At 38.2% G+C, this 20529-nt stretch overlaps 1 protein-coding gene across 2 annotated transcripts in view; it reads left to right on the top strand.

The window, feature by feature from the left end:
* The window catches only part of slit1b (slit homolog 1b (Drosophila)), an 83282-nt gene extending 70264 nt beyond the window's left edge, over positions 1 to 13018 (top strand). For both annotated transcript variants that reach the window (XM_056448170.1, XM_056448171.1), the window contains exons 31-37: positions 48 to 185; positions 1195 to 1417; positions 3646 to 3776; positions 3861 to 4015; positions 6121 to 6427; positions 9183 to 9382; positions 11878 to 13018. In XM_056448170.1, coding sequence (XP_056304145.1) covers positions 48 to 185; positions 1195 to 1417; positions 3646 to 3776; positions 3861 to 4015; positions 6121 to 6427; positions 9183 to 9382; positions 11878 to 12122 — 1399 coding nt within the window. In that variant the 3' untranslated portion in view covers positions 12123 to 13018. The remainder of the gene's footprint in view (positions 1 to 47; positions 186 to 1194; positions 1418 to 3645; positions 3777 to 3860; positions 4016 to 6120; positions 6428 to 9182; positions 9383 to 11877) is intronic.
* The last annotated feature ends 7511 nt before the right edge of the window (positions 13019 to 20529 follow it).

The raw sequence follows: 20529 nt of genomic DNA on the forward strand, positions 1-20529 counted from the left end.
CAAGGATACTAAACCAGATGTGTGTGTGTGTGGTGTGGTGTGTTCAGGTGCATCTGTCCGCCTGGTTTCGTGGGTGACGACTGCAGTGTGGACTATAACGAGTGTGAGGGCCATTACTGCCAGAACGGGGCCCGCTGTGTGGATCATGTGGCTGGATACACGTGTGTGTGTCCAGCAGGCTACAGGTCAGTCACACACTGATCATCAACATCATTATCAGCTACACGCAAACACAATCTATTTAATATGAGACACTGCTACAGACTTTATTAGGCTTTAGATACACCTGTCATCAAATATAGACTCAGATTAATAGGTTAACAGAGGAAGCAGGTAAGTGAACCAGACAGACTATTGAAGATAATGAAGTAGCATTCTGTTTACTGTGTGTGTGTGTGTGCGAGTGTGTGTGTGTGCGTGCGTGCGTGTGTGTGTGAGAGAGAGAGAGAGAGAGAGAGAGAGAGAGAGTCTGTGTGTGTGTGTTTCTCTGTGTGGTGTGTTTGTGTGTGCATCACTTTGTGTGAGGGTATCATGTGTGTGTTTCTCTCTGTGTGTGACTTTGTGTGAGTGTATCGTGTGTGTGTGTGGGTATATCTCTGTTTGTGTGCGCATTACTTTGTGTGAGACTATCATGTGTGTGTTTCTGTGTGTTTCTTTATGTGTGTTACTTTGCGTCAATGTATCGTGTGTGTGTGTGTTTCTCTCTGTGATATATTTGTGTTACTTTGTGTGGGTGTATGATGTGTGTGAGCATGTGTTTTTGTGTGTGTGTGTGTGTGTGTGTGTGTGTGTGTTTTCCCCTTTGTGTTACTTTGTGTGAATGAATGGTGTGTGTTTTTCTCTGTGTGTTACTTTGTATGTGTGAGTGTGTGTGTTCGTGTGTGCGTATGATGTGTGTGCACATGAGTCTGTGTGTATGTATGTGTGTGTGTCTCTCTGTCTGTGCGTGTGTATGATAATGATGTGTGTGTGTTTCTCTCTCTCTCTCTCTCTCTCTCTCTCTCTCTCTCTGTGTTTCTGTGTGTGTGTGTGTGTGTGCGTATGATGATGATGATGAAAATGTGTATGTGTGTGTGATTCTCAGTGTGTGTGTATATGACGATGATGTGTATAATGATGTGTGTGTGTGTGTGTTTCTCTGTGTATGTATATGATAATGATATGTATGATGTGTGTGTGTGTGTTGATCTGCAGTGGTCGTCTGTGTGAAGCGTCTCTGTCCGCCTGTGATCTGCTGCAGTGTGTGAATGGCGCCCTCTGTGAGGAGAGTTCTGGTACTGCAGTCTGTCAGTGTCTGCCGGGCTTCAACGGCCTGCGCTGTGAGAAACTGCTGAGTGTCAACTTCATCGACCGAGACTCGTATCTGCTGCTGCTGAGAGACGCTACACAATCTACACACTCCAACATCACACTACAGGTAGCCCAAACATCAACATATATATATATATATATTTATACATACAACTTCGAATCAGAAAAGGTTGGGACAGTATGGAAAACACAAATAATAAAGAAAGTAGTGATTTCCAAACTTACTTTGACTTTATTTAATTCCAGACTATATATGAACACAAAATATTTCATGTTTTGCTTGATCAACTTCATTTCATTTGTTAATATACATCCTTTCCTGTCATTCAGACCTGCAACACTTTCCTAAAAATGTTGACAGGATCAGTTTAGGGCTAGTAATCAGGTAAACTGGTGAAATAATGATGTGATTTAACACAGGTGATGTCAACAGGTTTTTGTAATTAAGATTTGGTACAAAAACTGCATCCAGGAAAGGTCTAGTACAGGGATGGGCAAACTCGATCCTGGAGGGCCGGTGTCCCTGCATAGTTTTGCACCAACCCTAATCAAACACACCTGCTTGTTGCTTTCTAGTGATCTTAAAGACACTAATTAGGGTGTTTAGGTGTGTTTGACTAGTGTTGGAGCAAAACTCTGCAGGGACACCGGCCCTCGAGGATCAAGTTTGCCTATGCCTGGTCTAGTACTTTAGGAGCAAAGATGGGGCCGAGGATCGCCAACAAATACATGAGAAAATGATTGAAATGTTTAAAAACAATGTCCCTTAATGAAAAAGAGGAGGACATTTGGATATTTCACCTTCAGCAGTGCAGAACATCATTAAAAGATTCAAGGAATCTGGAGGAATTTCAGTGTGGAAAGGACAAGGGCGCAAGCCTAAGCTGAACAACCGTGATCTCCGATCCCTCAGATGGCGCTGCATCAAGAATCATCACTCATCTATAAGCCATATGTCCACATGAGCTCAGGACTACTGCGGCAAACCTTTGTCGAGTACCACAATACGGAGTTACATCCACAAATGCCAGTTAAAACTGTACTGTGCCAAAAGGAAGCCCTATGTTAACAGTGTCCAGAAGCGTCGTCGACTTATCTGGGCTCAAAGGCATCTGTGATGGACCATCACACAGTGGAAACGTGTACTATGGTCAGATGAATCAGTAATACAGGTATTTTTTGGGAGAAACGGACGTCTTGAGTTCCGGACCAAAGAAGAAAAGGATCATCCAGACTGTTACCAGCAACAAGACCAAAAGACAGGGTCTGTCAGGGTATGGGGTTGTGTCAGTGCCCTTGGCAAAGGTAACTTGCACTTCTGTGATGCTCCATTAATGCTGAAAAGCACACAGAGATTTTGGAGCACAATAAGCTGCCTTCTTTACCAGGGACGCCCATGCATATTTCAAGACAAGACAATGCAAAACCACATTCTGCACACATTAAGTCCTGGCTGAGGAGGAAGAGGATACAGATACTTGACTGGCCTGCCTGCAGTCCCGACCTGTCTCCAATAGAGAATGTGCGGTGCATTTTGAAGTTCAAAATGTGACAACGAAGACCCTGTACTGTTGCCCACCTTAAGACTTGTTTGCAGGAAGAATGGGAAGAAATTACACCTGAAACACTTCATCACTTGGCGTCTTCAATGTCTAAACGTCTCTTAAGTGTTGTGAAAAGGAATGGCAACATTACAAAGTGGTAAATGCTTTACTGCTACAATTTTTTTTTTGAAATGTGCTGCAAGAACCAAAATTGGAGTACTTGTTCATGAAGAACACATTAAATAATGTTTGTTGTATAGTCTGCAATGAAATACAAGTCAAAGTAAAGTTAGAAATCACTCCTTTAATTTGTGTTTTACACACTGTCCCAACCTTTTCTGATTTGGGGTTGTAATATTAAAATACAATACTGTACATATTATACATTTCTCTCTCTCTCTCTCTCTCTTTCTAAAAATCCCCGCGGCAGCACAGATGTGATCTATTACTCACATTAAGCCTCCGAACATGTTTTTATGAGCTCTCTTTAATTTATAATCCTACGCCAGAGACAAAGACTGACACTGTCTGATGAAACCATCAAAGGAAAAGCAGCTGCATAATCAAATCATTTTGCCCAAACATCTGCCTGAGATTCATTTCCAGTGACCTCGGCACACCAAACAGCTGCCAAACTAATACATGCACAAGTCATTTTAACAGCATATGTAAGAGTAATTGTCCTGCTCGACTGCGCTATTGTTAGATTCTACTTCAGATTCTGTTGTACTTTAAGAAAAATGAAGTACAAAAGCAGCAGCAGCAGCAGCTCATAAAACTTTCCTTTCAGGTCTCCACAGCCGAAGACAACGGGATTCTCCTCTACAATGGCATTAATGAGCACATCGCTGTGGAGTTGCACGATGGCCATGTTAAAGTGACCTATGATGCTGGACGGCAACCTGGAAGCACCATTTACAGGTCTAATAAACATCATCATTGCCTTTGAAGCAGATAAATGTGCTGCAGGGACTGTTAAATGCACTCATTCGCCTGTTTCCACAGCTCTGAAATAGTGAACGACGGACAGTTTCACACTGTTGAATTGGTTACTTACGATCGGATGGTCAATCTTTCTGTCGATGGAGGACTTCCTACAACTCTGGACAGTTCAGGACACATCCAGCCGCTCAGCAGAGACGCCCCGCTATATGTAGGCGGTAAGAAGATGATCACAAATAAAACATATTCATCAGGTCTTTTCACTCTCTCTCATGTTCACGCCACCTCTGAGCCGCGTTAAACAGTGTGTAAATGCATTCATGCCACCTCTGAGCCGCGTTAAACAGTGTGTAAATGCATTCACGCCACCTCTGAGCCGCATTAAACAGTGTGTAAATGCATTCATGCCACCTCTGAGCCGCGTTAAACAGTGTGTAAATGCATTCATGCCACCTCTGAGCCGCGTTAAACAGTGTGTAAATGCATTCATGCCACCTCTGAGCCGCGTTAAACAGTGTGTAAATGCATTCATGCCACCTCTGAGTCGCGTTAAACAGTGTGTAAATGCATTCATGCCACATCTGAGCCGCGTTAAACAGTGTGTAAATGCATTCACGCCACCTCTGAGCCGCATTAAACAGTGTGTAAATGCATTCATGCCACCTCTGAGTCGCATTAAACAGTGTGTAAATGCATTCATGCCACCTCTGAGTCGCATTAAACAGTGTGTAAATGCATTCATGCCACCTCTGAGTCGCATTAAACAGTGTGTAACTGCATTCATGCCACCTCTGAGTCGCATTAAACAGTGTGTAAATGCATTCATGCCACCTCTGAGCCGCATTAAACAGTGTGTAACTGCATTCATGCCACCTCTGAGTCGCATTAAACAGTGTGTAAATGCATTCATGCCACCTCTGAGCCGCATTAAACAGTGTGTAACTGCATTCATGCCACCTCTGAGCCGCGTTAAACAGTGTGTAAATGCATTCATGCCACCTCTGAGCCGTATTAAACAGTGTGTAAATGTATTCATGCCACCTCTGAGCCGCATTAAACAGTGTGTAAATTCATTCACGCCACCTCTGAGTCGCATTAAACAGTGTGTAAATGTATTCATGCCACCTCTGAGCCGCATTAAACAGTGTGTAAATTCATTCACGCCACCTCTGAGCCGCATTAAACAGTGTGTAAATGCATTCACGCCACCTCTGAGTCGCGTTAAACAGTGTGTAAATGCATTCATGCCACCTCTGAGCCGCGTTAAACAGTGTGTAAATGCATTCATGCCACCTCTGAGTCGCATTAAACAGTGTGTAAATGCATTCATGCCACCTCTGAGCCGCATTAAAACAGTGTGTAAATGCATTCATGCCACCTCTGAGTCGCATTAAACAGTGTGTAAATGCATTCATGCCACCTCTGAGCCGCGTTAAACAGTGTGTAAATGCATTCATGCCACCTCTGAGTCGCATTAAACAGTGTGTAAATGCATTCATGCCACCTCTGAGCCGCATTAAACAGTGTGTAAATGCATTCATGCCACCTCTGAGTCGCATTAAACAGTGTGTAAATGCATTCATGCCACCTCTGAGCCGCATTAAACAGTGTGTAAATGCATTCATGCCACCTCTGAGTCGCATTAAACAGTGTGTAAATGCATTCATGCCACCTCTGAGTCGCATTAAACAGTGTGTAAATGCATTCATGCCACCTCTGAGCCGCATTAAACAGTGTGTAAATGCATTCATGCCACCTCTGAGCCGCATTAAACTGTGTAAATGCATTCATGCCACCTCTGAGCTACGTTAAACAGTGTGTAAATGCATTCATGCCACCTCTGAGCCGCATTAAACAGTGTGTAAATGCATTCATGCCACCTCTGAGCCGCATTAAACAGTGTGTAAATGCATTCATGCCACCTCTGAGCCGCATTAAACTGTGTAAATGCATTCATGCCACCTCTGAGCTACGTTAAACAGTGTGTAAATGCATTCATGCCACCTCTGAGCCGCATTAAACAGTGTGTAAATGCATTCATGCCACCTCTGAGCCGCATTAAACAGTGTGTAAATGCATTCATGCCACCTCTGAGCCGCATTAAACAGTGTGTAAATGCATTCATGCCACCTCTGAGCCGCATTAAACAGTGTGTAAATGCATTCATGCCACCTCTGAGCCGCATTAAACAGTGTGTAAATGCATTCATGCCACCTCTGAGCCGCATTAAACAGTGTGTAAATGCATTCATGCCACCTCTGAGCCGCATTAAACAGTGTGTAAATGCAGTGTTTTTTTCTTAATGTCTGTTTTTCTTCATCAGGTATGCCGGAAAATGCCCAGTCGCTGTCCTCTAACCAATGGCCTCCAGTGAACGGGTCCAGTTTTCAAGGCTGCATCCGAAACCTGTACATTAACAATGAGCTGCAGGATTTCACGCAGACTCAGATGAAGCCCGGCGTGGTGCCTGGCTGTCAGGCCTGCCAGGAGCTGCTCTGTGTGAATGGACTGTGCCAGCCGGACTCCGCCATCGGCCCTGTGTGCCACTGTCAGCCAGGATGGGGCGGAGAACACTGTGACCAGATCCTGCTCACTGCTGCTGCTGCTACAAACCCCTGCCAGAAACACAAGTGAGTGCCTGTCTGTTCACGATGCCCATTTCAAATTAGACAAGGAAATAATGTTATATGGTCACTTACGTAATTGCAGGCACAATAGAATATAAATATAGACACTTACGTAAATATACTAATATAGAATGGAATAAATTAGGTGCTAAAAGAATAGGACATGGGAATTATTATATTATTTATATGAATATTAATATGAAACGAATATACTCTTGAATAAATTAGGTGCTAAAGGAATAAGGCATAGAAACATTTTAATAATAATATTAATATTACTTTAAAACTAATATTTTTGTTTATAAATTAGATGCTAAAACAATAGGTCATGGAAAACATAGTATTAATATGAATATTATTATAAAACAAATATAAATTGAATAAATGAAGTGCTAAAATAGGATATGAAATAATGATATTATCAGTATAAATATTAATATAAAACTAATATAAAATTGTTTAAATTAGCTGCTAAAACAATAGGACATGGAAGCAATTATGGTATTATTATCCATATTAATATAAAACTAAAATAAAGTTGAATAAATTAGGTGCTAAAACTATAGAGCGTGGAAAAAAGAATATTATTAGGATGAATATTAATATAAAACGAATATAAATTAAAATAAATTAGGTGCTAAAACAATAGGGCATAGACAAAATGTAAGTATTATTATGGATAATAATATAAACTAAAATAAATTGAATAAATCAGGTGTTAAAACAATAGTGCATAGACAAAATTTAATTATTTATGTGGATATTAATATAAAACTAAAATAAATTAGGTGCTAAAACTATAGTGCATGGAAAAAAGAATATTATTAGGATGAATATTAATATAAAACGAATATAAATTTAAATAAATTAGGTGCTATAACAATAGGACATGGGGAAATGTAATTATTAAAAGGAATATTAATATAAAACTAAACTAAATAAATTAGGCCCTTAAAGAATAGAACATGGAAAAATATATTATTAGTATGAATATTCATATAAAACTGATTTTTACAAATAAATTAGGTGCTAAAACTATAGGACATGGATTTTCTTTATTATTAATATGAATATTAATCTAAAACTAATATAAAATAGAATAAATTACAGTAGGTGTCAAACCAATAGGACATAGAAATAATTGAATAATACATTTTATTCATAAATTATAAGGCTTTCTATATTTCATACACATCAATATTATTAAATAATTATTCTGTTTTATATAAAATATTAAATCGGCATTGTGACATGTTTACATATTTAATGTTAAAGTGTTTTAAAATGAAAACATACAAATATTTCCTACACAAATTTTAAAAAACTTTTATACTTCATACAAAACAAATATTATTTTCTTAATATTTTCCTAATTAATGTATTCGTATTCAAATGTAGAAATGAAAATAATTTTGTTTAATAAATACTTTTTGTTACTTTTTACCGTTATTATATATATATATATATACAGTGCTCAGCATAATTGAGTTCACCCCATTTTGAAGATGAATATTTTTCTCCATTTCTCAGTGAATATAATGCAGTGTATTTTGGTGCATTTAAACAAAACTGAACAGATTTATTGAACAGATATATTTATTAAAACAATATCTTAGTCACCAAACATATTTAGAAATAAAAAGAAAATACAATTCAAACTAAATATTGCAAAAAAAATGACAAACTTTAAACTAAATACAAAATAAAATACAAAATTTCTACTAAATTTTTCAATTTTTTTTGCTTCTCTTGATTTTTCCTCCATTTTAAATCTGTATTTAATATTTTTCTACATCAGATGAATTTGGCTGTACTAGTTTTTATACCGTTAGCATAAGTTATTTTGTTAGATTAGCTCTAGATTTGGCTTCAGGACTGACTAAACTTAAGTATATGCACACATATAATATTGTAGAGCTTCCTATTAAACATATGAATTTAAAAGAGAGATTTGTGAGGGGTGTACTTATATATGCACTATATATATATATATATATATATATATATATATATATAATTTATTCATTTATTTATTTCTTATTTTTTGCAAAACATATATTTGGTTTATATTGCAATTTCAATCCTTTGTATAATAGTCATTAACATTTAATACATGATAATAGGCTTTTATGTTAAATGAAATGTGGAAATACCTACTATTATATATATATATATATATATATATATATATATATATATATATATATATATATATATATATATATATATATATATATATATATATATATTTATATTTACAGAGATGGGCATCCGCTGCGTAAAAACATGCTGGATAAGTTGGTGGTTCATTCCGCTGTGGCGACCCCGGATTAATAAAGGGACTAAGCTGAAAAGAGAATGAATGAATGAACATATATATATATATATATATATATATATATATTTACAGAGATGGGCATCCGCTGCGTAAAAACATGCTGGATAAGTTGGTGGTTCATTCCGCTGTGGCGACCCCGGATTAATAAAGGGACTAAGCTGAAAAGAGAATGAATGAATGAACATATATATATATATATATATATATATATATATATTTATATAATTCATATTTCATTTAAGGCTTTTTAAATATGTATAGTAATGACCTTATACACATGCTAAACATTTTAAATAATAAATATAATATTACTATTTTAACATTAACATTTTATCGTAGGCTTTTTAATGGTAAATGACAATGTAGTAACGCCAGCCATAATATAAACTCCCCCTAATGCTCTCCATTGGCTCCTGTCAGGTGTGTTCATGGCGTGTGTGTAGCAGTGGACCTGCAGTCGTATCGCTGTGAGTGTGTGGAGGGTTTTCACGGGTCGCTCTGCAGTCAGCAGGACCCCTGTACAGCTCTCTCCTGCCAGCACGGCCTTTGCCAAATCTCCCCGACGGGACAGCCACAGTGTGTGTGTGACAGCGGATACAGCGGACAGCTCTGTGACATCGGTAAACCACAGTCATTCACATCACACACCTCAAAACAGTAGTGGGAAAAAGTTTGTGCCCCCTGCTGGTAAATAAGAAAGTATCTGCCGTCTCATTTATAAATGTGGTGTACGTAGAATATAGTGGCGGAAATGTGCCACTTTACCCAGAAAAGTTGATCTATAAGAAACTAATTTGACAGCAAACATATTTAACTTAAATATGAACTTAACTGAGGGGCAACGCGGTGGCGCAGTTGGAAGTGCTATCGCCTCACAGCAAGAAGGTCGCTGGTTTAAGCCTCTGCTGGGTCAGTTGGCATTTCTGTGTGGAGTTTGCATGTTCTCCCCGAGTTCGTGTGGGGAATGTGCTATCCACTGCACCACCATGTAATCTGTGTCTGCATAATATGTTTTCTTTTATACATTTTCAAGGCACATATTGTTTATTCCATGGTGGTGCTGGACACCACAGGAGATTATTAATTGATTAATTTAAAAACGGCTAATTTTGCGCTATTGCAAATATTTTTCTCCTACTGCGGATAATACCAGTTTTGTTTTTGATATTTGGTGGCAGTTTATCAGGTATTTACGATTTTGTTCTTTTTGACTCACTGGATGGAGACGGTGCTTAATTCGTCAATATTTAATACGATAATCTAGTTTTGCACATAAGTTTAATATGCGCCTTTGGATGGAAACAGCTACTAATGATATAACAAAGCTGTGTTTACTGAAATCATGTGACCTTGCTAATTTGTTACGTGTTTCGAAACAACTGATTGCATAAACCATTGAGTGATATGAAAATTACGGCTACACGGATTCAGCTTTCACTTTCTATAGTCAACGTTAATTATACAGCTGAAGTCAGAATTATTAGCCCCCCTTTTGAATTTATTTTCTGTTTTAAATATTTCTTAAATGATGTTGAACAGATTCAGGAAATTTTCACAGTATATCTTATAATATTTTTTCTTCTGGAGAAAGTCTTATTTGTTTTATTTCGGCTAGGATAAAAGCAGTTTTTAATTTTTAAAGCCATTTTAAGGTCAATATTATTAGCCCCTTTAAGCTATATATATATTTTTGATAGTCTAAAGAACAAACCATCATTATACAGAGATTTGCCGAATAACCCTAACCTGGGGTGCGTTTCCTAAACAACAACATAACTTGCGGCTGAACTATCATAGTACAATGCATCGGTTGGAAAAAGTAGTTGCAAGTGCACAAGTTTCCGATGTAGTTTTTGAATGTTTGTTGGAACGATGGATTTGGGAAACGGCAAATCAACTAACTACGTTTGTAACGACACAACTTGCGACCTTAGTTGGCTAGCAATGGTTTTGGGAAACGCACCCCTGCCTAGTTAACCTAATTAACCTAGTTCAGCCTTTAAATGTCACTTTAAGCTGTATAAAAGTGTCTTGAAGAATATCTAGTCTAATATTATTTACTGTCATCATGGCAAAGAGAAAATAAATCAGTTATTAGAGATGAGTTATTAAAACTATTATGATTACAAATGTGTTGAACAAATCTGCTCTCTGTTAAACAGAAATTGGGGGAAAAATAAAGAGGGGCCTATAATTCAGGGGGGCTAATAATTCTGACTTCAACTGTGTGTGTTTTTTTTGCGTTACTTTACACCTTTTTCCTTAAGTCTGATTAGCTATACATTCGCTTGGCTCCTCCGCTGACTGTGGAGATAGAGGTGTTCGTATTCGACGCGTTTATTGTTGTACTATTTTTAACAGCTTTGCATTTTTGCCGCCATTTTGTGACTGAAGGAGTTTACTGAATGCTCCATCAGCTGTTAATGTCGAGTTCACACGGCACGATATTCATAATCATCAGATCGCCGTTGTTCCCACACTGCATGACTATCTGTGGTAGCGTTCAATTGCTGCTGTGTTTATACTGCGTGATGCGTCAACGAGCACCGATTTGGGGATTTTTATTGACGATTTCACCTGGGGCCTCACAGTGGCGCAGTGGGTAGCACAATCGCCTCACAGCAGGAAGGTCTCTGGTTCGAGCCTCGGCTGGGTCAGTTGGCATTTCTGTGTGGAGTTTGCATGTTCTCCTCGTGTTGGCGTGGGTTTCCTCCGGGTGCTCCGGTTTCCCCCACAGTCCAAACACATGCGGTACAGGTGAATTGGGTAGGCTAAATTGTCCGTAGTGTATGAGTGTAAATGAGTGTGGATGGATGTTTCCCAGTGATGGGTTGCAGCTGGAAGGGCATCCGCTGTGTAAAATATATGCTGGAAAAGTTGGTGGTTCATTCCGCTGTGTCGACCCCAGATTAATAAAGGGACTAAGCTGAAAATAAATGAATGAATGAATTTCACAAAACCTGACAGTGACCGAACATCAGTGCTAAAATCGTGCAGTGGGAACTCAGCATTAGTTTCGGTCAGCATCCCCTTCCCCATCCACCCTGCTCGTCCTCTTTTTTTTTTTTTTTTGCAAACTAAAACATGGTGACCCTATTTTTCTGTGTGTCTGCAGTGTCTCCGTGTCAGGGTGAGCCGGTGCGGGATTTCCACCGCGTTCAGCGAGGCGATGTTCAGTGCCGCAGCACACAGCTGCTGTCCTGGATGGAGTGTCAGGGCGGATGCAGAGCGGATTCGGGATTTTGTTGTGTCGGTTTGAGAGTACGGCGAAGACGCTACGATTTCGAATGCGACGACGGCACAACTTTAACACAGGAGGTCGAAAAGACAGTGGAGTGTGGCTGTGGCAAGTGCGTATAGGAAAAAACTAGCGTGATTTCTGTATCTGTTTACCATGGAGAATAACATCTGTGAGGTAGTTTGAGGAATGGTTTAAAGACACGATGATAACCCTTGCATGTGAATGATGAATTATGGGTACTCTCTGCTGTCGGATCATTAAATATACTGAAAGTCGTAACAGTTGGAGCTTAGATGCAGTTTAACAGACGGCAGGATTTATAGTATTTAATAATATAATTGTAAAGTATTTCTTTAACATTGTTTTGATTGTAATATATATGCGGTTTTTAATTTTCATATAGTATTTTTGTATGTTGAGCACCGACATTGGTGATGTACAATTTTTGACCCTGTAGTGTTTGTTTTAATTCACTCTTTGACAGTAGGGGTTGTTTAATATCATTTACTGCAGTCTCATGTGTGTTCTTGTGTTTGCAAGTGTTTCTATTTATTTCATTAAAGGTTTTGCCTCTTTAAAAAGGGTTGGTTTAACCTGACAGAGTTTTATTTTAGGCGTGCTGACTAATTCTTCAGAGTTCCTACATGGATAAAGTGACTAATAAACACTCACCGGCCACTTTATTAGGTACACCTTACAAGTACTAGGTTGGATCTCTGTTGGAACTGCCTTAATCCTTCATGGCGGAGATTCAACAAGCTACTGAAAATATTCCTCTGTGATTTTGCTCCATATTGACATGATAGCATCACGTATTTGCTGCAGATTCGTCGTCTGCACATCCATGATGTGAATCTCCCACATAAATCCACCACATCCCAAAGGTGCTCTATTGGATTGAGTTCTGGTGACTGTGGAGGCCATTTGAGTACAGTGAACTCATTGTCATGTTCAAGAAACCAGTCTGAGATGATTGGCGCTTTATGACATGGTGTGTTATCCTGCTGGAAGTAGCCATCAGAAGATGGAGACACTGTGCTCATAAAGGGATGGACATGGTCAGCCCAACTGGCACCAACAACCATGCCACGTTTAAAGTGTATACAGATGAAGACAACATTATTTGCCCTCCTGTGAAATTTTATTTCTTTGTCAAATATTTCCCAAGTGATGTTTAATAGAGCAAGGACATTTTTCACAGTATTTCCTATTATATTTTCTTGTGTTGAAAGTCCTATCTCTGTTAGTTTGACTGGAATTAAAAAAAAGGTTAAATGAAGGTCATTAAGGTCAATATTATTAGGTCAATAATATTAATAACTAATAATATTATTGCATTTTTTTCTATTGGCTACAGATTGGCTATTTAACTAATTAAGTTAGGTCTTTAAATTGAATACTCATGTTGAAAAATAACCAGTAAAATATTCATTCATTCATTTTCTTTTCGGCTTAGTCCCTTTATTAATCAGGGGTAGCCACAGCGGAATGAACCACCAACTTATCCAGCATATGTTTCATGCAATGGATGCCCTTCCAGCCACAACGAAACACTGGGAAACACCCATACACTCTTGCATTCACACTCATACACTACGGCCAATTTAGCTTACCCAATTTCCCTATAGAGCATGTGTTTGGACTGTGGGGGAAACTGGAGCACCCGGAGGAAACCCACGTCAACACGGGGAGAACATGCAAACTCCACACAGAAACACCAATTGACCCAGCCGGAACCAGCGAGCTTCTTGCTGTAAGGTGACATTGCTACCCACTGTGCCACCATATGTGTTTTTATATATATATATATATATATATATATATATATATATATATATATATATATATATATATATATATATATATATATATATATATATATATATATACACACACACACACACACACACACCCACACACGCACACACACACACAGTATGTGTGATGAGTTCAAACGCAAAAACTGATGTGCCATCTGCAATTCTTCTGTTGTACTTATATTTAAGTTAGTCATTTTGTACAATGCATTTATGCAAATGCATGCTTTTACATTATATTAAAAAAACCTCATCATTACATGTCTAATTAATTGACCTGTTTGCAATTCATTCACCTGTCTTCACCAAATTAATTGGCTCGTGTTTAATTAGTGTGCTTGGACGCGCGTCTGACGTAATTACTACCTCAGATGCACCTGTGCTTTATTTCAAACAGAGGACTTCGCGTGCGCGCGCGAGCATTTAGGGAGAATTGGTCTACTTTTGTGTGCACAAACCAAATATATCAACCTTATTTATAACTCTACAGTTATTGTGTTGGATATGTTATTTCAAGCATTATCTTGATAATTGACACACTGATGGTCTGAGGATGTGTTTGGTATTTGTCTGGATTTTAACATCTCTGGACGGGACTGTTGCTGTCTCTGGAGGATGAGATTTCACCTCCATTTGTGTTCAGAAGACGAATGTCGGTCTCTGGGGTTTGGACCGAAATGAGGGTGAGTAATTAATGACAGAAGTTTTATTTTTGGGTGAACCAACACATGGTTACATTTTAAATTGAAAAATAAGGTCCAGTCTTGAGGTAAAGTTAATTTTATATTCGCACATTCGTACTTTCACGAAGAATAAAATAGCAAAGCATTATATAAAAAGGCTAAAGCAGATATATATTGTAGCCTACTGTTATGAGCATAACACAACGTTAGATTTAGTAATGGTAACTCGAAGTTTAATAAAAGCTGACAAACACCACACTACTTTGAGTATTCGGTCTGAATTCGCATGCAAATGAGACTTCTTCACAACATTAGCACTATTTAATTGACTAAACAATGTACATGAAAGTCATTGACCACTCAAAGTCATAATGGTTTAACAATTGCAAAGAAAACTTCTGAAACGATAGCTATTAAGAAGGTGAAAGTCTGAGTGTGTGACTATATAAAACCAACGTTAAACAAACAGCCCACCATTTTCTATCGCGTATAACGTTAAAACCGTTAAATCTCTCCTAATCTGATTCAGAAATGTGTACTTTTACATCCGTTTTAGACGCTTATTTACATCTCGCATCCTCCAGACTACAGACAACTTTAGATTCAGTTTTGTTTCTGAATTAAATCTGCCGCATACAGAAAACTGAACCGATTTCCCACACGCAGTTCTGACGCTGTATTTACGAGCAATTGAATGCCATTATAGTCTGTCCAGAGTGACTTGAAAGCACCATTCGAGGCCTGTCGAAGAGGGTGAATATGAAAAATAATATTGTCCAAATTCAATCGAGCTCAATGATTCAACACTCCTTCATAAACAGAATCAACTTGACTGTAATGCTAGCGCGTTATGCTAGCAAGCAGTAGTAAGCCCAGTGCGCACACGAACACAACAAAAACATAATATTCTCACAACAGTTTATTTGTGCTTCTGTAAATGAATCAAAACATCTGCAGCTTGAATTTCTGTCCACACAGCATGTAAACCCCACGCACACCTCTGCAGCTCTGGCTATTTATAACCAGCTCAACAACTCACAATGCTTCAAATTAGCCGCGGTAACCTCTGCTCTAAAGTCCTCTAATCCAGGCTGTCTTCATGATTACAGACCTGTTGCTGTGAAGGCATCGGAGCATTAGTTTAATAAGCTGGACTTTGTGCAACTGGAGGCAGCAAACATCTTTGTGTTTATCCACAGACGGAAATGTTGGCGTTTTTTTGTGCTTAAAAAGACCGTCTGGCTTTGGCTCCAAATTCTGTCCTTTTAATTAACCTTGAGTAAAGACCATAAGGAATTTGTTCATCCTTGAATGTGTTTTTATCTGATATGCTGTTGCTGAAACACTCACAGGACATTAATCTGGACAATATGCGGAAATATTAAATAGCCCTGCGGAAAAATCCAGCTTAAACCAGCCTAGGCTGGTTGGCTGGTTGTAGCTGGTTGACCAGCCTGGTTTTAGAGAGGTTTTGGCCATTTCCAGCCTGGTTTCCAGCCATTTCCAGCCTGGTCTTAACTGGTCAGGCTGGAAAATGCCCAGCTAAATCCAGCTAAAACCAGCTTGACCAGCCTGGTTTAAGCTGGACATAGCTGGTTTTGGCTGGGCTCCCAGCCTGTCTAGGCTGGTCAAGCTGGATTTAGCTGGTCATTTTCCAGCCTGACCAGCTAAGACCAGGCTGGAAATGGCTGGAAACCAGCCTGAAAATGGCCAAAACCTCTCTAAAACCAGGCTGGTCAACCAGCTACAACCAGCTTAGGCTGGTTTAAGCTGTTTTTTTCAGTAGGGAGTTCACACAAAAAATACACAGAGAGACTTTGACTTTCGCTTCACACCCAGTTTGTGAATGAACAGACTGATGTGTAGTTGCAGACGTGGTCACGAGGCTGTTTTTGCGTAGAGTTTGAAGTAATCAATCAGAAAACAGGAGAAAGAGCATTATTGATCATTTTAATATAGTATATTAATAATGAAACCCAAAACTTATAGTATTGAGAGTTAATTTAATCTCGCAGCCCTCCTGCAGGATCGCTGAGGCCCACCGGTTAACAACACCTGCCATAAAGCACTGTATATTTCACTTTTATTTTTGCTCTGTACAGTATATGAATGCAATTTGATATGTTTTATGCAGAAGACTTGATCACCCCAGTCGATCTAAATTATTGAAATCTTTCCAAATCATCTGGTGAAATGATATTCCTCTTACAATATATATCACAGCAAAACTAAATATCGTAATGCCAGATTTTTGTCAGTATCATCCAGCTCTAGTCATGCTAATAAAGGCTTTTTAATTTTTCCACTTGCATTCCTTTTGTCTTGGACTTTGGTTTCATTGTTTATCTTGTCCAAAGACCAAACTCACTCATTAGAATTGAATAGAAAATGACCAAATGTTCATCCATTTGGAAAAGTTGTACACATTTAAAACAATGCTTTAACAAAATCTTGAGCTGTAATTCACCAAATCAGCCGTCAAACCTTCGCATAGCGTTTATAAACGCATAAATGTCAAGATCTACTAGCTAGAAAGCGCACCAATCCTGGTGAAATCATTTCAGATGTTAAAAAGGGCCATAATAGACTTCTTTCTTGAACCCACCTGTGAAAGTATAATGCTCCCTGTATGACTGAGGACATGAATTCTTTTGCGAATTGTCCTGAGTTTCTTAAGTGAATCCATTTTCTGCAGTTGTTATTCAGTAATGGGGACACTTGCTGAGCGCCTGAAGCTGCGCGCAGTAGGAAAGACTCCGTGATTATGGACCTGACCTTTCCACTCCACTGACATGTGTCAGTTTAAAACAATGCAGACCCTTAGTGGTGCGAGCGGAGCGTGTTGGTATTGTTAAAATCTGGTCCAATCAGGAAGGGGTGATGTTGAATGATTTTTGCTGATGTCATGCTTTTAAGGTCGGACCGTACACAACATCACTGATTTATAGCAAATGGTGTAGCTATTTAACACATGTTGGATTTCACAGGCTGGTTATTACCTAAATGGCACATGAACATAACTGGAAATATTAAAAAACAGGAAGGAAAGCCAAAACTGAAAGGTCAGTATTTGGCATATAATCCTGTCTCAGATGTACAGTAAATTATTTAGGTAAAATATTAAGCAATGTTTATTTTCTATTAGTTGAACTTGATGTGCTTGCATGTATAATAAACATGCAAGTAGGGCTGATATTGGAAAAATCTGACATTTTGTTTCACTGATACAGTTGAAGTCAGAATTATTAGCCCCCCTGATTATCCCCCCCCCCCCCATTTCTGTTTAACAGAGAGCAGATTTTTTTTTTCAACACATTTCTAATAATAATAGTTTTAATAACTCCTCTCTTAGGTTAATTAGGTTAACTAGGCAGGTTAGGGTAATTAGGCAAGTTATTGTATAATGATGGTTTGTTCTGTAGACTATCAAAAACAAATATAGCTTAAGGGGGCTAATAGTATTGACCTTAAAATGGTGTTTAAAAAATTATAAACTGCTTTTATTCTAGCCGAAATAAAACAAATAAGACTTTCTCCAGAAGAAAAAATATTATCAGACATACTGTGAACATTTCCCTGCTCTGTTAAACATTATTTAGGAAATATTAAAAAAAAAGACAAATAAAAGAAAGGGGGCTAATAATTCTGACCTGTACATTGCAATATGAATATAACTTCACCAGATGATGTAAATCACTCTATTTGGAAAAATGTAATTAATTTAGACCAACTGGGATGATCATGTCTTTTACTATGCAGTGCACCTGCATAAAGTACAACAAATAACAAGCAAATATTAATAACATTGCAAACAAAAAAGTTAAATAATCAGTGCAGTATGGTTTTCTGAGGGAGTGTAACAGTATACAAGTACAGAAATCTAATAATCAAATGTGAAATAACTGTAGGTGGGCGTGGATTATTATTTTAAATCTAGATTCAAATGGCTCATTTGAATTCTGCATATACATTTACATTTATTTAGACATTTATTATTATATATTTTTTTTTAATGACCTTAATCTGACTAAAGTCATAACTGAACTAAACAGAAATGGAATTAGGACATGTGGAGTCTGCAGATATTAGTGGCATCATTGAAGGAAACACCGCCATCAAACTGTTACCATCATGTTAAACTTTTTGCCATGTTTTCCGACAAGATCCAAGATGTCAGTAAAGGAGCGCACACAGACACACACACACACACACACACACACACACACACACACATCGCGAAATGCGGAAGTTTTTTCTTTCCATTCGCCGTGGATTATTAAACTCCATAACACTCTCACCAGTCCTCACTCCTTATCTGCGTCTAATACCCCAGTTTGTCACGGGGGCATGAATGAAATGTTCATGAGTAAACGTGAAACCGTCAAACTGCAGTTAAAATAACCCAAAATGACAGGAAACTCTTCCATAAAAGCACTTCACGTAAACACCTTCATTATATTATTGTCTATTAAGGCAAATGACCAGATTACAGATGTCCATGTAAGCGTAGTCAGTCGTGTCTTCAAAGTTGGTGAAAGATCCAGAAGAGCATCCTGCTGATTTGATTCAGAGGGACACTTTTTTTTTTGTCAGACGGCTCACCGGTCAGGTAAACATCTACGCTCCAATATCAAGGTGACAGGCCTCATAGCTTGTGTAGAATAGACCCAGCTCCCAACACAACTTTGAGAATAGATTAACGGCGGTATTTTTTTTATCGCGCGATAAGAGTCTCGCGTTAACGCTGATAACGACCTATCAATAGAAATAACATGATCATCATTGTATAAATAATATTTTTTATTTATTTTATTTTATTTATTTATATATATCTCTATCTTTAATAATAATTTCTTTTATAAAGCACTTTACTGGACACTCAAAGTGCTTTTGCACTTTGTTGGTGGGAATCTCCTCATCCACCACCAGTGTGTAGCATCTACCTGCACCAGCTGATTGGTGGAGAAGAGACAGAGTGATGAAACCAATTATGATATTGGGATGGTTAGGAGGCCATGATGGACAGAGGGCAGTAGGCAAATTTGGCCAGGGTGTTGGGGTTAAAACCCTACTCCTTTTTCGAAGGACATCCTGGGATTTTTAATGATCACAGAGAGTCGGGACTTCATCTGAAAGACAGCGCTCACTTAGCAGCATAGAGTCCCCTTCACTATATTGGGGCATTAGGACCCACACAGACCACAGGTTGAGCGCCCCCTGCTGGTCTCACTAACACCACTTCCAGCAGCAATCTAGCTTTCCCATGTGCGCACCCATCCAGGTAGTGACCAGGCACAGCCCTGCTTCGCTTCAGTGGGCGATCACGTGAAAGTTGCAGAGAGCTAGTTCCCTGCAACATAATACGTAATCTAAATCTGCGATGTGACTATTGCAGATTAACACGCTGTGATATCGATGCTCAAACTATATATTGTTCATCCCTACATGCTTTTTCTGCTTCTATTCTTTAAGACATGAGTAAAGGCATGCAAACAAACACAATAAATCAGTCTCAGTGGTTCATTTTCACAACAAAAATTTATTAGAAGAATAGTGGTTTTCATAAGAAGGTTCTAGCATCCAGTGAATACTAACTTGCACAATGTTACAATTAAAATGTGTTGAAAAATGGCATTTTTTTTCCTAATGGGTAAAATATAACCAGTAAAACTCCACACATGCACAAAGACGGATCTAATCAGCATTTTGCTTAACGGTCAATGCAAATTAAAAAGAAAGAGAAAACTTTAATATTTTTTTTTTTTTTGTTTGTTTTTAAATTAGACCACAGAAAATCTAATCAGTTTTTTCCTTTTTCCTTTTTTTTGTAAAATCACATACATTAGGAGACAGCTTTTATTATTCATTAGCCCAGCTCAAAAATAATCATTTTGCATTCAAACAGAAAACGAAAACAAAACAAATAGTGCAATCGAACAAAAAAATAAAAGAATCGTGATCCTCGTAAGTGCTCTAACACGGACATCGATAATAGTCTAGAATAAAAGTCAAACACGCAGTACAAA

This window comes from Danio aesculapii, chromosome 22 (genome assembly GCF_903798145.1).
Source record: "Danio aesculapii chromosome 22, fDanAes4.1, whole genome shotgun sequence".
NCBI lineage: Eukaryota > Metazoa > Chordata > Actinopteri > Cypriniformes > Danionidae > Danio > Danio aesculapii.